Source organism: Drosophila subobscura, chromosome dot (assembly GCF_008121235.1).
Source record: "Drosophila subobscura isolate 14011-0131.10 chromosome dot, UCBerk_Dsub_1.0, whole genome shotgun sequence".
Lineage (NCBI taxonomy): Eukaryota > Metazoa > Arthropoda > Insecta > Diptera > Drosophilidae > Drosophila > Drosophila subobscura.
This window is the reverse complement of record NC_048535.1, coordinates 246,524-261,673: the sequence shown is the minus strand read 5'-3', so window position 1 is coordinate 261,673 and position 15,150 is coordinate 246,524. Positions and strand designations below refer to the sequence as shown.

The following is a 15,150-nucleotide window of genomic DNA, read 5'->3' as shown; positions in this document are numbered from 1 at the left end:
CGGAAAAATGTTACTTCTAGAATGGTGTACTTATTTTGTATATTTATATATCACCTACAATATCATTACTTTTGATAACAATATGTTGATGCACCTTCTACCATGTGAATCACAACATCTTAAAAGAGTCATAATAAAATACTCGAGTGCGAGTAAAAATACACCTGAATATTGTTTATCTAAAGTATTTAGAAATGTTTATCTTTTCTTAGAGACCGGCATATGTTCATGCTATGTGTTACCATTGAGATTGAAATTTTCCGGTATCTAAAGAATGTTGATTTTTGATTAATATTGATTCAGAAGTAGTTTTGATACCAAGATGGAAGAAATGCACGGAAATAAGACATTTGCATTTAATATTTAATGATATTTATATTTATGATATAATTTTTAATCACTAATATTTATATATTTAAAGTTCTCGTCCTCGAACTTTTTGTTGCATATTAGGTAGGTGACATAAAATAATATTCGTCTGTGTGTATATACATAGTATGTATGTATCTCTTTTTGTACCCGGTACTCGAAGAGTAAATAGGGTATATTGTATTTTTATACCCGGTACTCGAAGAGTAAATAGGGTATATTGTATTTGTGCACAAAGTGAATGTATGTAACGCATAGAAGGAAACGTTTCCGTTTATATTCTTGATCAGTATCAATAGCCGAGTCGATTGAGTCATGTCTGTCTGTCCGTCCGTCCGTACGTCTTGTTGAGCGCCTGGATCTCAGAGACTATAAAAGTTAGAGCCACCAAATTTTGCATCCATACTTATGTATGCTCACACTGTTACAAGTGTATTTCAAAAATGAGCCCCGCCCCCTTCCGCCCCCGCAAAAGGGCGGAAACATCCCAAATCTACAATTTTGAAGATAAAAGAAAACTAAAAACGCCATTCCGTAGGGAATGACCAGATCACTAAATTGGGATCCGATCATTATGGATCATTATTATAGCCACAATGAAGAAATTAATTTGCAGTGGCTAAACCCACCCTGTCCCGCAGCTTACATTTGTTTTTTACACATTCTCTCTTTCACACTCTACTTCGCGCAGTTTGTGGCCTCTGCCTCTGCCGCGTCTCTGCCCTTACTCTGCAGTGTGTGACTCTAGTGGAGGGTGGCGAGCTAAAGGAGCGTGTTGGCGTGAGTAGTGGTTTTGATGTAGATGACAGATGAAGAATAAGTGTAACATTTGACAAATAACCGCTAAGGTGCAGATGTAGTACTGAGTGCCAAGTATAAAAGTTGTGACGCGTAAGAAGCGTCTCACACGTCCCTTCTCTTTTTTAATTGTTTAATTTAGTTTTATTTGTTTGTGTAAGCATTTCCAGCAAGATGCAAGGTTCCGGTTGCACCGTCGAACAGATAGGGCAGCCGATAAAAGAAGGCAACATAAATATCCATATGGGCATGTCACTTTTTCGTGAAAAAGTTACAACATTTGCGAAATGATTTGCTTTACTTATTAGTACTTTTTGTGACAACTACATATGTATGTATATATGTATGTATGTACATACATATGTGTTTGAAATCCTATATTTGCCTGTTTTTAAATTTTTTGAGAACTGAGTCAGTTTAACTAGGTTATTTTAATTGGAAATTTTAACCAACCACGGCTAAATAATGGCACAAGATTGGGAAAACAAAAATTTTTGAAAAATATGATCGAAGCAACCATTTTGCATAGAAAGTTTATAGGAGAAAATGTTTTTTAACCACGAATGAAACGACGTGGCAATTGAATTTAAACGACGGAATGACAAAAAATATTGTTCAATCAATTTCTCTTTGAAATGAAGGTTAATAATGCACATTTTCGGCTCAGAAGAATGTAATTTGGAATTATGACTAGAATGTGGGACTTCTGGAAAATATTTCAAGATGGATACATTCAAATTAGATTATAAGATAACATGAAGATGACAAACTTTGTTAGGAAACACAAAATCTATTTTCATAGTCTATGATGATAACAGTACAGTCTTACTTCTTTTTGTTGATGTGTTAATTATGTTAGTTTAGACAATAGTTTTAGCTTATTCTCACATTTTTATTTATTTACATTATTATTTCCGTTTATATTTATATTTATTATTATAATTTATTTTCTATTATTTCTTTATGTAGATGTGTTAATTATGCTATTTTAGACAACAACACTATTCGACACGATTTTGCCGCTGCGATCCAGACCAGCTTTTTATGAAAACTATGGGGCTTAGAAAAAGTTTGATAATAATTTTTTGTTTCTATGCCAGACATTTTAATGTTTTTTTTTAGGGATAGCGCTTCTTTTTTTTACACAACTTGAGTATCTTACATCTGGTTGTAGTGCCCTTAGCCATTCTATAAAGCTGATAAATGCATCTATTATGTATACCCTATAATGTATACCCTTTTCGGGTTTAGCTTACCGTTTACGAAATATAAAACTTTAAAGTGCAAAAATTTTGATTTTTGATAGGTATTTTTTACGACATTTTGACTTTAAAAACTCGGAAAAGTGTCCTCTATTTGTTTATGTACAGGTGCATTAATTGAGCGCTTAAGGTGTTGCTCATCAAAATCTATGGAAAGACGGATGAGCTAAAACTGTTCAAATTTTACCTAAAGCGTTAAGAAAAAATACCAGATTTTGAATAATTCTTCTACAAATTCTGACAGAAAAAAAATATATCATGAATCCATTTCTAAGCCCCATATCATTCAGAAAAAGTTAGTCTGGATCAAAGCGACAAAATCGTGTCAAGTAGTGTTATCAATTAAAAAATATATATACATTTTACATTTTATGAATGAAATATATAGCTTGGAGCACGATGAATAACGCACAGTAGGAAATGTTTCCGACCCCATAAAGTATATGTATTATTGATTAGCGTCAATAGCCGAGTCGATATAGCCATGTCTGTCTGTCCGTCTTGTTTGTCGGCTGGTTCTCAGAGACCATAAGAGCTAGAGCCACCGAATTTTGCCTCCAGACTGCTGTATGCTCACACTGATACAAGTGTATTTAAAAAACGAGAAGGGACGTGTGAGACGCTTCTTACGCGTCACAACTTTTATACCCGGCACTCAGTACTACATCTGTACATTAGCGGTTATTTGTCAAATTTTAAATTTTTTCTTCATCTGTCATCTACATCTACAACACTTCTCACACCAACACGCTCCTTTAGCTCGCCCCCCTTCCCTAGACCCCCACACTGCAGACTCACGGCAGAGGCAGAGCCAGCGGCAGAGGCAGAGCCAGCGGCAGACGGCCAGTGTGCGGCCACTGCGCGAAGCAGAGTGTGAATGAGAGAACGTGCAAAAAACAAAAATAAGCTGCGGGACGGGGTGGGTTGTGGCTATAATAAAGCTCCAATAATGCCCCAATTTGGTGATCTGATAGATATGGTCATTCCCTACGGAATGGCGTTTTTAGTTTTCTGCTATCTTCAAAATTGTAGATTTGGGAGTTTTTTTCCCTTTTGCGGAGTCGGAAGGGGGCGTGGCTCATTTTTGAAATACACTTGTAACAGTGTGAGCACACAGAAGTATGGATGCAACATTTGGTGGCTCTAGCTTTTATGGTCTCTGAGATCCAGGCGCTCAACAAGACGGACGGACAGACAGACATGGCTCAATCGACTCGGCTATTGATGCTGATCAAGAATATATATACTTTATGGGGTCGGTGACGTTTCCTTCTGTGCCTTACATACATTCACTTTGTGCACAAATACAATATACCCTATTTACTCTTCGAGTACCGGGTATAATAAGCCCCGCCCCTACAAAGGGCGAAAATCTGCTGTATTAACAATTTTGAAGATAAGAGAAATCTACAATTCTGCAAGGAATGATCATATATATCAGATCGCCGAATTGAGATAAGATGTGATCATTGTTATAGCTAAAACGAGAAGAGACGTGTGAGACGCTTCTTACGCGTCACAACTTTTATACCCGGCACTCAGTACTAAATCTGCACCTTAGAGGTTATTTGTCATCTACCTCTACAACACTACTCACGCCAACGCCTCTTTAGCTCGCCACCCTCCCCTAGAGCAATACACTGCAAACTCACGGCAGAGGCAGAGCCAGCGGCCGGCGGCCAGTGTGCGGACACTGGGCGAAGCAGAGTGTGAATGAGAGAATGGTTAAAAAACAAATATAAGCTGCGGGACGGGGTGGGTTTAGCCACTGCAAATTAATTTCCTCAATCTGGCTATAATATTGGTCCAATCGAATTCCAATTTGGTGATCTGATAGATATGGTCATTCCCTACGGAATGGCGTTTTTAGTTTTCTTTTATCTTCACAATTGTAGGTTTGGGAGGTTTACGCCCTTTTGCGAGACCGGAAGGGGGCTGGGCTCATTTTCGAAATACACTTGTAACAGTGTGAGCATACAGAAGTCTGGATGCAAAATTTGGTGGCTCTAGCTCTTATGGTCTCTGAGATCCAGGCGCTCATAAGGACGGACGGACGGACAGACAGACATGGCTCAATCGACTCGGCTATTGATGCTGATAAAGAATATATATACTTTATGGGGTCGGAAACGTTTCCTTCTATGCGTTACATACAACCGTTATTCCCCACAAATACAATATACCCTATTTACTCTTCGAGTACCGGGTATAATGAAGAAATTCATTTGTAAAGGCTTTCTCTCATTCCACACTCTGCTTCGTGCAGTGTTCGGCTTCAGGGGAGGGGGGAGAGATAAAAGAGCGTGTTAAACAATTTTAAAATTTAGAATTAGAAATCCACTTAGGTACAGATTTACTGACTGAGTACCGTGCGTCTCACACGTCCCTCCTCGTTGTTTATGTAAACCTACATCATTTTTATGTTTGAATGTATTTGATCGATATAAAATAGTTTTGCTTATTATGATATGAATAATTAGCCGAAATGCATTTTTTTGCTTTTATTTTTATTTATTTGTATTTATTTTTTGATGAATATACCATTTCATCAGTATATGATATCTAAAAAAAGAATGGCGTTTGGTAAGCGAGAGGGGGCTTGCACCTAGTTAATTTATATATATATTTTTATACCCGGTACTCGAAGAGTAAATAGGATATATTTTATGTGTGCTCGATGTGGATGTATGTAACGCACAGATGGAAGCGTTTCCGACTCCATAAAGTATATACATACATACATATACTCTTGACCAGAACTAATAGCCGAGTGGGCTAATTCTCAGACCATAGACCAACCAAGTGTTTCATTCAGACTGCTGTGACATCACACTGTTACAAGTGTATTTCAAAATTTCGCCCCACCCCCCTCCGCTCATACAAAATTGAGAAAATCTGATACATTCTTCTACATTTTAAAGATTCGAGAAAACCTAGCCAGTTCCGTATAGAACGGCCATATTTACCATTCCCCGAATTAGGACCAGATTGGATCATTATTATGGCCTGAAAGAAGAATAAATGATATAAAAGCAGATGACAGATAAAGAACAATTTTTAAATGTAAAATGTAAAATTCGAAAAACATATAACACATTTACAATATGAATCTATAAACTTACTTGGTACCGGGTATAGAAGTTGTGACGCGTACGATGCGTCTCACAACATTCCACCTTGTTTTTTCGTAATAAACTGCACTAACGAAATTTAGTAAAATAATCATATACATATGTATGATAAGTTAATTTAAATTATATTAAAGATCACAAATAATATTTTTCTGAGAAAACACCTGAGATATGCCATGAAGCCATTGTATTACAAAAACTTGACATTTAAATTATACGCCAAGAAAACCGATGATTATACAAATTTTTTTCCGTTCTGTTTGACTTCGCGGCGGAAATATGCAAGATACAGGATGCAGGATGCTTTGGCGAATGGAAAAATATGCCCTAAGGAAATAGTTAGTGAAGTAAATATGAAGTAAATAAAATCATCATAGAAAACTGGAACGAAGACAACAGCGACGGTATATACATATGTAAATAACACCTACAAAGAAAAGTACTTACAGCACTAAGTATGATGGGTATCAGGAAAAAACAAAATGCCTAAATTTGAAACACCACCCGAACTAAGTATTTAACGGTCACCGGCACAGATCTAGGATCCAAATTCTTCTTAAATACCATTTGTACATTCAAGATAATCTACGGAGCAAGATAAAAAGTTTATAATACTGCGGCAAGAAATGAGTAATTATGTTCAACATTAAAAATGAAAGGAAAAGTGCAACGCATAGTGGGCAAATTGCTGCCATTTATAGATAAGGATAGGTAAAAGAGTGTCATTTGTAGACTCTATGTAGACGTTAAAAAAATCCGGCTATTTGTTTGTGTTAATTTATTGTGTATGCTGTTTAATAGTATTTTTTGTCAGTATTCTATTAAGACTCCAATGTGTTATAGATATAAGAGTAAACTTCTCAGTGCCAAGATAGCGTTTTCACCAAACTCAGTAAATTCTTTGAATATAAATTTGCATGCACTTCTAGTTATTTTGTTTGTTGTTAATTTAGGCACTTTTGTAATTTCGAATAAGATATTAAATATATACATAATACATACATATATTGTCATCATTATTCTAACTTACAATACAATTCAATTGAGTCTAATCTATTTGAATAACAATACGATTGTTCTGATTTAAGAATATAATATAGGAGCACACATGATTTTATTAATTGCCATAAAATTCGACAGAAAGCTCCAAAATTTACCGGACGGAAAATCGAGTAATTGAAGGCAAATATCGTTGCAAGCTATGTACAAGAAGATGTTATCCATTTAACGTTTGTAAATAGCAGTATTGTATAGGTACTTACGTTATGGGCAGCCACATTCATCGACGACCATTTTCGGTAAATCACGTTTGATAATACCATCATCTCCATAATATATTAACGACATGCTGGAGAACTTGACAGGGGCGCAACAGGGTCGCATGCCATTTAGTAGTCCCATTTTTCGATACTCTTCTATAAAATGGGCATGAAATGTCTGAAAGGTATCGGGTGTCCTAAACGGTCCCGTACAATCACCTCTGCAATAATTTGCAAAGTATCCTCTTGGCGCTATGATCCAGTCATCCCAGCCCAGTGCCTTAAAGGATACATAGAATGACTCTTTGCAGCACTGACCACTTAAAGCACCCCCACAATCCACTGCTCGTCTCCTTACGCGTCGGTTCCTGGTTGATTCAGTATGAAGCACGAGAAATGGTCGATTTGGATTAGGATTTATATGGGCTGAATTATCAATTTTAGAGTTAGAACTTGGCATCGAAATTCGAAATAATTGAAGTGAGTATCGGCGCCCGCAGCCGGTACAGTCAATTAAAAGTCGTAGATTCTCTTCTCTGTTTTGGCTATACCATTTGCGGATGGTCTCAGTAAGATCGAATTTCTGCCATCCCAGGCGCTTGGTGTCAACATTAAACGATGCACGGAACAGGAACGCCTGGTCGATTCCCTGAAATTGGTAAGTGTTGTGTTGTATCTGATGTGCATATTTATAGTGTATTTTAAACTTACTTTCTCAGTAATATTAATTCCTGCTGTCAGTTGAAACACCCAGATTTTGATTCTATGGTGTGAGCTTGCTTGCCACTTCCGTTTAGTATTTGCCAAATGTTCAATATGTAAATCTTGCTCAGATTTTGCATCCCAGTAACTGGGTGGCTTATCGATGCGTATGTGTATCTGAGCACTGCGTATGTATAGTTTCTGGCTAGGGACACGCTCTTTTTGTGGAGAAAATTCCAATATTCGATATTGTCTATATTGCGTTCCTAAAAAATAAAACGAGAAGGAACGTGTGAGAGGCTTCTTAGGCGTCCCAACTTTTATACCCGGTACTCAGTCAGTATATCTGTACCTTATTGTTTTTCTTTTTTAAATTTTTCATTTGACATTTTACATTTTTTCTACATCTGTTATCTACATCTACCTAACTTCTCACGCCAAGACGCTCTTTGGACGGGGTGGGTTTAGCCACTGCAAATTAATTTCTTCATTCTGGCTATAATAATAATAAAATCTGATCCCCATTCGGTGATCTGATAGATATACATAGTCCCTCTACGGAAGTTTTCTTTTATCTTCAAAATTTTGGCTGCGGAGATTTTTACGTTTTATGGGGGCGGAAGGGGAAATACACGTGTATCAGTGTGAGCATACAGCAGTCTGGAGGCAAAATTCGGTGGCTCTAGCTCTTATGGTCTCTGAGAACTAGCCGACAATCAAGACGGACGGACGGATGGGCAGACGGACAGACAGACATGGCTATATCGACTCGGCTATTGACGTTGATCAAGAATATATACTTTATGGGGTCGGAAACGTTTCCTTCTGTGTGTTACATATGTACATCAAATTTTGTGCACAAATACATTATACCCTAATTACTCTTCGAGTACCGGGTATACCGGGTGAGCTTTTTAACAAATAAATTATATTACCTTATTAATAACTTATATCTTTGTATAATTTTTCCATTTAAGCGCCCAATAAGTATATGAACACATGTACATATGTACATACATATGTAAATATGTACATATATACCATCATTTTCTACTTTCTCGCAAAATTTTATGAAGCCTAATTGTCTGATGGAATGGTTTTCCTTTCACTTCTTAAAACAATTGTAAAAGTACTTCACCAAACATCATACAACAGACACTGTCTCTGCCTGCAATAACTAAGTACTTAGACGGCGTAAGTGTTTTAAGGGTTGTCACGGTGTTAGTCAGTATGCAGACGTTCTTACATAAGAGGCGACAAACTGACATTTGATATTACATTGAAATGAGCATGGGGACAGAGTATACATATGTATATGTATTTATGCGTATGTACTTCCAATACATACAAACATACACACATATGCGTATGTACTTCCCATGAAAGAAACATACATACATACATACATACATATAAGCATATGTATGTACACATATGCCAGTATGTTTTCGCATAATGTTGGCGACGGTTATAGGGTCTATGAATAAGTATGTTACTTAGAGTTTTAAGAAGGGGCTCATATACATACATATATATGTAGCTAGCTAGAGGCTGCCCAATATAATAAATAAATGACAAATGGGAACTTTTTGAATGTACTTTGCCCGAGACATTAGGTTGTAGGCCTCGAGGAGTAGCTTAATTCCTCATACTTAGAATTAGCAATATACCTCCTAGATCTTCTGAAGAAATCATAAAACCGCGATTCGGTGACTGTTCTCGCTTTTATATTTATTTACCAAACCTGCTACAGGATTTTTGGTTCGTGGTAATAGAATGGATATATTCACTTGAATATATGCCAACTCAATATTGATGTCTTTCTATTAACGTTAACGTCTCTTCAACGCTGACAATTGTTTTAAAATATTTTTTTGGATGGCATGGTCATTATCTTAGACGTGAGCTTGTTAATGGCATCCATTCTGACCAAAATTAGCTACTAATCATTAAAATGTTTCAAAGAATGCTGAAGGTACGAATTTTTTTTATTAGAGCAACCATATTTTATCAGCTAGCAAACATTGCCACACGTTAAATTCAAAAATGTCAGAACAAGCATATTTGGTTCAATATAAAATTAGGTTGAATTAATAATTAAATGTTACCTTTAGTAGTAGATTATTTTGTTAAGAATAGATACAACATACAAAATGAATGTCGGACAGTGTAATGAATGATAAAATGAAATTTTGCTGACAAGACCAGCTATTGGTGTAGATTGTAGACTAATTGTAGACACAGCTGTGAAAGGTTTCACGATTGGTGAGCTTTTGGAGGAGAAAAAGTGACTCGTTTTCTCGAGTACAAGCCCGTTAGAAATTTTCTGTTCACTTACCTTCTTCAGCAAACGTAATTATTTCCTGAGTGTTCCCAAAGAAGTCTTCACGATCAAAGTTTTCCTGGTCTGACATGACCGAGTCATCGTTCCGCTTATGTTTTTCATCCTCGCTATTACCGCTGGAAAAGTCGATGTTTATTGGATGCTGTCCATTTCTGTAGCTGCTTCCATGGAGGGACTCATACTGGCTTTTGTCATGGACCTGAACACTGTAATCGTTAAAATAAACATGATCATTTGGTTTGATCCCGCCGTTCATGCCAGTATTGGCCCTACTATCACTACTACGATTTATATCTATCAGATATGTAGATTTGCTGAAAGCATTCGAAGTGCCTTTTCTGTCACCGACTCCATTGCTATTCCTGCTGTCACTGCCATGGCCATTTCTCCGCTGTTTAGTGGCAATGGTAGTGGTATGGATATTCTTTGGCTGGTGTGTAGACATATAACCACTGCGAGAGTTCATTTTAAACTGGCGTATATCTGGCCAATTTTTAAAGGTTATACTTTTCACATCGTCTTCGTGATTCTTTTGAATGGCTCGGATCGCTGTTCGATCTCTCATGAATTTTTCATATTTAGGGCTTCTACTGATGTTAAAATTATTTGCAACCGGAGAGCGATATCGATCCTGATGAGGATCTGGATCACTAGTGGCAAAAACCGTCCCGTCTCGTTCATTGAACCTATTTATTTCGGATGGGGATAGTTCCTGCAATCGTGAACGCTGACCGAAATCGCTACTGCTGCTGTCAAATGCATCGTTAGAAACCATCCTTCCACCGTCCGCCCGATAAATTGTTTCCCAAATAAATTGCTTGGGTAAAGGGTGCGATACGTTTGGCTTATGGGTAAGGCCAAGCTTCGTCAAAATTTGCCGTTTTATTGACTCTAAGCGAACCCTGTCGCTTGGTGCAATATTGTTATGGGGGCGATTAGTTTTTTTGTAGAAATAATTGTTGTTATTGTACTTGTTGTAGCTGTTGTAGTCTGTGTGTGGATTATCTGTGTAAATGTGATAATTGTAAAGTGTTATGTAAGTTACAAAAGTTTTTTTGTTTTATGAGTACTGAATGGGGTGTATGATATAAACAATATTTCAAGTCAATATGTCGATACTCAAACAGCTAACAAGGGGTAGGCTAGGCTAGCTACGTGCAGGCGATCGTTAAATTTCAGCTCACAGCTGCACGGTTTGGACCTACATAAGGTTCGGACCTCATCGCCAAAATGGTTTGCGTAGACCAATCGCAGAAACAGGCCGTTTCATACATAAACGTAATCTAAGTATCGAGTGTTCCCAATCGGATCATACTGATCACTTTTCATACATGTACATATGTATGTATGTACAAATATGTATATCTGTCAAAGAACATGTCGTCGTAAGACAATTTTGACTTTCTAAATACAATTTTTTATAAAAAATAAAAAGAAAAATAAAACGAGAAGGGACGTGTGAGGCGCTTTTTACGCGTCGCAACTTTTGTACCCGGTACTCAGTTCAACATCTGTACCCTAGCGGTTTTTATAAAATTTTAAATTTTTTATTCATCTGTCATCTACATCTACAACACTTCTCACGCTAACACGCTCCTTTAGCTCACCTCCTCTCCTTGACGCACTGCATAGAATAAGAGAATGTGCAAAAAACAAATAAAAGCTGCGGGACGAGGTGACTTTAGCCACTTTTATCTTCAAAATTGTAGCTTTAGGAGGTTTTCGCCCATTTGCGGGGGCGGGGCTCGTTTTTGAAATACACTTGTAACAGTGCGAGCATACAGAAGTCTGGATGCAATATTTGGGGACTCTAGCTTTTATGGTCTCTGAGTACTAGACGCTCATCAGGAAGGAAAGACGGACGGACGGACAGACAGACATGGCTCAATCGACTCGGCTATTGATGCTGATCAAGAATATATTCACTTTATGGGGTCGGAAACGTTTCCTTCTGTGCGTTGCATACAACCGTTATTCCGCACAAATACGGGTATATTGTATTGTATGTACTCTTCGAGTACCGGATATAATTAGGTGACTTGTAACTGCCATTAACAATTTATCTGCAAAAATATTATAATACTGGTTCTAGAGTAAAATCTAGTTAGCAGTTTATGTTTCTTACTACATATTCTTAAAAGTAAGTATTGGTGTAATCTATGTAGGTATGTATAAGAGTTTAATGGAGAGAAATAATTTAAAGGATTGCAAAAGAGACTTAAATTAGTTAAACTTTTCAGATATAACGACAAAACCTTACAACAAATTACGTCAATATCCGAGTGGTAATATTTTATTCGAATTTTTTAGTACAACTTTAAGCAAGCGTTTTGGTTTTGAATCAAAAGTTACGTAAGTTTATTTCAAATGACCGTCTGTGAGACGTCTTATGTCTTATTGCCTATTTGTTCCATTACACTAATAACACTTCTCGACAAAATCGAACTTTTTTCCCTCAAGGAACCACACAAACGTTCAATAGAAGATTTGGGGCATTACAATTTTTTAATTTTTTGTTTTGTTTTGTCTATGGCATTTTTTCGCCTTTTCCTAATTAAATCCCCATACTTTAAGTTTCGTTTCAGTGGTAGATATCAATGGAAACGATAAAGTGGAAATTTCAATAAAAACGCATTTTTAGGGTCAGATACCTACCTTTATCGCTGTAGAAATTGGCTTTGCTTTCCTCATGACATATGGTGCATCCCTTATGAGTCACAAAATTTGAGACATAGCTACTGCTGCTTCCGATAGCATTGCAGTTAATTAGTTTTACCTCAAACCAGACAAGTCCAATGAGCAGCCAGATGAGATTGGCTCGATTACGTTTAATCTTGGAACAGTGACGAATTGTGCTGCTGTTCGCCGATGGCCACGACGAAATAATAGCCTTTAAAGAGGATACTCGAACGTTTCTTGCTGGCGTGCTTCGTAGACGATTCGATTTTGATACAGTTGCGTTAATCGCTTTTAATGCATCTATGGAAGCGCATGTCTCAGCGCTAAGGCTATGAGTAAGTCTTTGCCGGAATATAATTTCATGCTGTTGCGTTTGGTGTTGTTGTTGCTGCTGCTGTTTATTGCTACTCGTTCTTCTACCGTTATGGCTGTGCCTACTACGCCGCCTACGTCGTCGTCGCCTTCTTCGCTGTCGCTTGCGATTGCGACTATTGCAAAACATTTTGCAAAGGTTCTTCGATTTCAGTTGCTGATCATTAGTGATATCGTATGAACTATGGCCATATAGGGACTTAAGCTTGGCATCCGTGTTGCTGCTGGTAGTGGCGCTGGCTGCAGTAGGAACTGTAACGGGAACCGGAACGGGCTTGTTGTTTGCACAGCTTCCACTTCCGCAGAGCTCTAGTAACACGCAGCTTGATATAAGTGTTGCTATAGCCGTAGTCCAACGAGCGAGCGCAATAATTGTACCCACTACAATGGATACGACCAAACCACCAGGACCACAAGCTTTTTTACGCGCTAGTGGCGGTGAACAGTAGCTGGTCCTCGAGCTGCATTTGTTGCAGGAGTTGTTGATGTTGACGCAGCAGCAACAGCAGCCTACAACAATGACACAGCATCCCTGGCGGCAGCAAAGGCATGGGCAATTGTAGAAGCATCTGTTGATATTTATTAATCGCCCTGACTGCGAATGCTGTGGCTCAAGGACAAACCTCATTTTAGTTTGGTTACTTATGGAGCGGTTTCCCTTATATTAGTTTATAACCATCGATACTTTTATGTTTCTGGTAAACATCTACCATTCCATCGAAAAGAATTTCCATTCTGGGTCTGAAGAAAATAATAAAATAAAAATAATAATAATATAAATGTATGTATGTATGTATGTATGTTTATGTACATATGTATGTATATATGTATGTAGGAATCTACTTTTTTTATGCCCCTGCAGTATGCAATGTGATGCCATTCCATGCGCGCCTGTCAGTGTGCTTTTATTTGAGCTCATTTACAAAACTATACATAAATATTTGGAATATTTGTATGTAAGTACAGACATATTTATGTACATACATATGTATGTATGTATGTATGCACATAAGTAGGTTTAAAAGATCGCTGCAAAAACAGGTTTTGAAGACACTCAAACAACTTATAAATCTTTGTTTCTCATATTTTCAGAAAAATTTACGATAGGCAAACCCCTTATTAATTAATAGAGCCGACTACTGAAACAGTTTTGCGGTTCTATCAACTTTATCATTCATTAATTATCCATTAAAAGATCAGAGGGACATGATATGTTGGACACTATATCAACATTTTAGGTTCGTTTTTTATCAGAATCTAAACTGCGTATTCAGAAATGTTTCCACTACATCATATTATTTTATTAATCTATACATTCATGCATACATACATATGTACATGTGTATTTTCCCGCCCATAGTAAACATATTTAAATTCAATACGTATACTCTCAAATTGAACAGCTTTATTCCCGAAGCAGACAGTCTCCTTCCTTGCATTATTTATCCTTTTATTACGTGTCTCATGGAAGCTCAAGCAGACAGACAGCGCTCGCAGACAATCACCCAGACACAATAAAGAGCTTTTGAAGCCCCAGACACATTGGCGACGCCAGTATAAGTGTCAGCGGAAAGAGTAAGTAAAAAATACATCGGCGACGGCAAGGAATCGTTACGTAGCTACGAAATTTAATTGCATTTATTTTCATTCAAGTCGAGCACAGAGAAATATTAATGCTTATTAAATTTTTTAAAATTATCAGCTTGCACCTTTATTGGGGTTTGTGGAAAAGCCATAGCCACACACACTGTAATACAATTCCAGTTTTAGTTTTTACTCATATCCTACGATCACAAATATTTATATTTATTATTTAGTAGAGAAAAAGTAAGAGAGCAAAGAAATTGAAATTAATATTCTTGCGTACAAGTAACATTTCACGCGACTTTATTGCGACTAAATGACATTGCATACTTTGCGGGGTATATGACAATGAACGTTTCATGACTGCGAGCTTTTGTCAGAGTGTCAATTCGAATACTCGATATACATATATTCGATATTTAAGAGACTTAATAATAATCTGAAATCATAGACTAACTTGTCACTGTAGAAACGTTTCCAAAGGTTATAAGCGGCCGTTAATGTAAAAAATCACTGTTTATGCCATGCCTGTGAATTTCTGAGAAACGGAAACCTATTGCCCAATAACATTATTGTATTATACCTTAGTTTCTTAATTCATGATTCATGATTTATTTATTTATTTATTAAATTACTAAAATTTAAAAACA

General features: G+C 37.0%; 1 protein-coding gene across 1 annotated transcript; it reads right to left on the bottom strand.

Annotated features, from left to right (window-relative positions):
- Positions 1-6,324: 6,324 nt before the first annotated feature.
- On the bottom strand, positions 6,325-14,779 carry LOC117902950 (inhibin beta chain). The gene is made up of 6 exons (XM_034814572.1): positions 14,626-14,779; positions 12,521-13,657; positions 9,860-10,870; positions 7,531-7,787; positions 6,823-7,468; positions 6,325-6,759 (listed from the first exon to the last, which is right to left on the bottom strand). The coding sequence occupies exons 2-5, from the start codon at positions 13,542-13,544 to the stop codon at positions 6,824-6,826; spliced, it is 2,937 nt and encodes a 978-aa protein (XP_034670463.1). The 5' UTR covers positions 13,545-13,657; positions 14,626-14,779; the 3' UTR covers positions 6,325-6,759; position 6,823.
- Between the last annotated feature and the right edge of the window lie 371 nt (positions 14,780-15,150).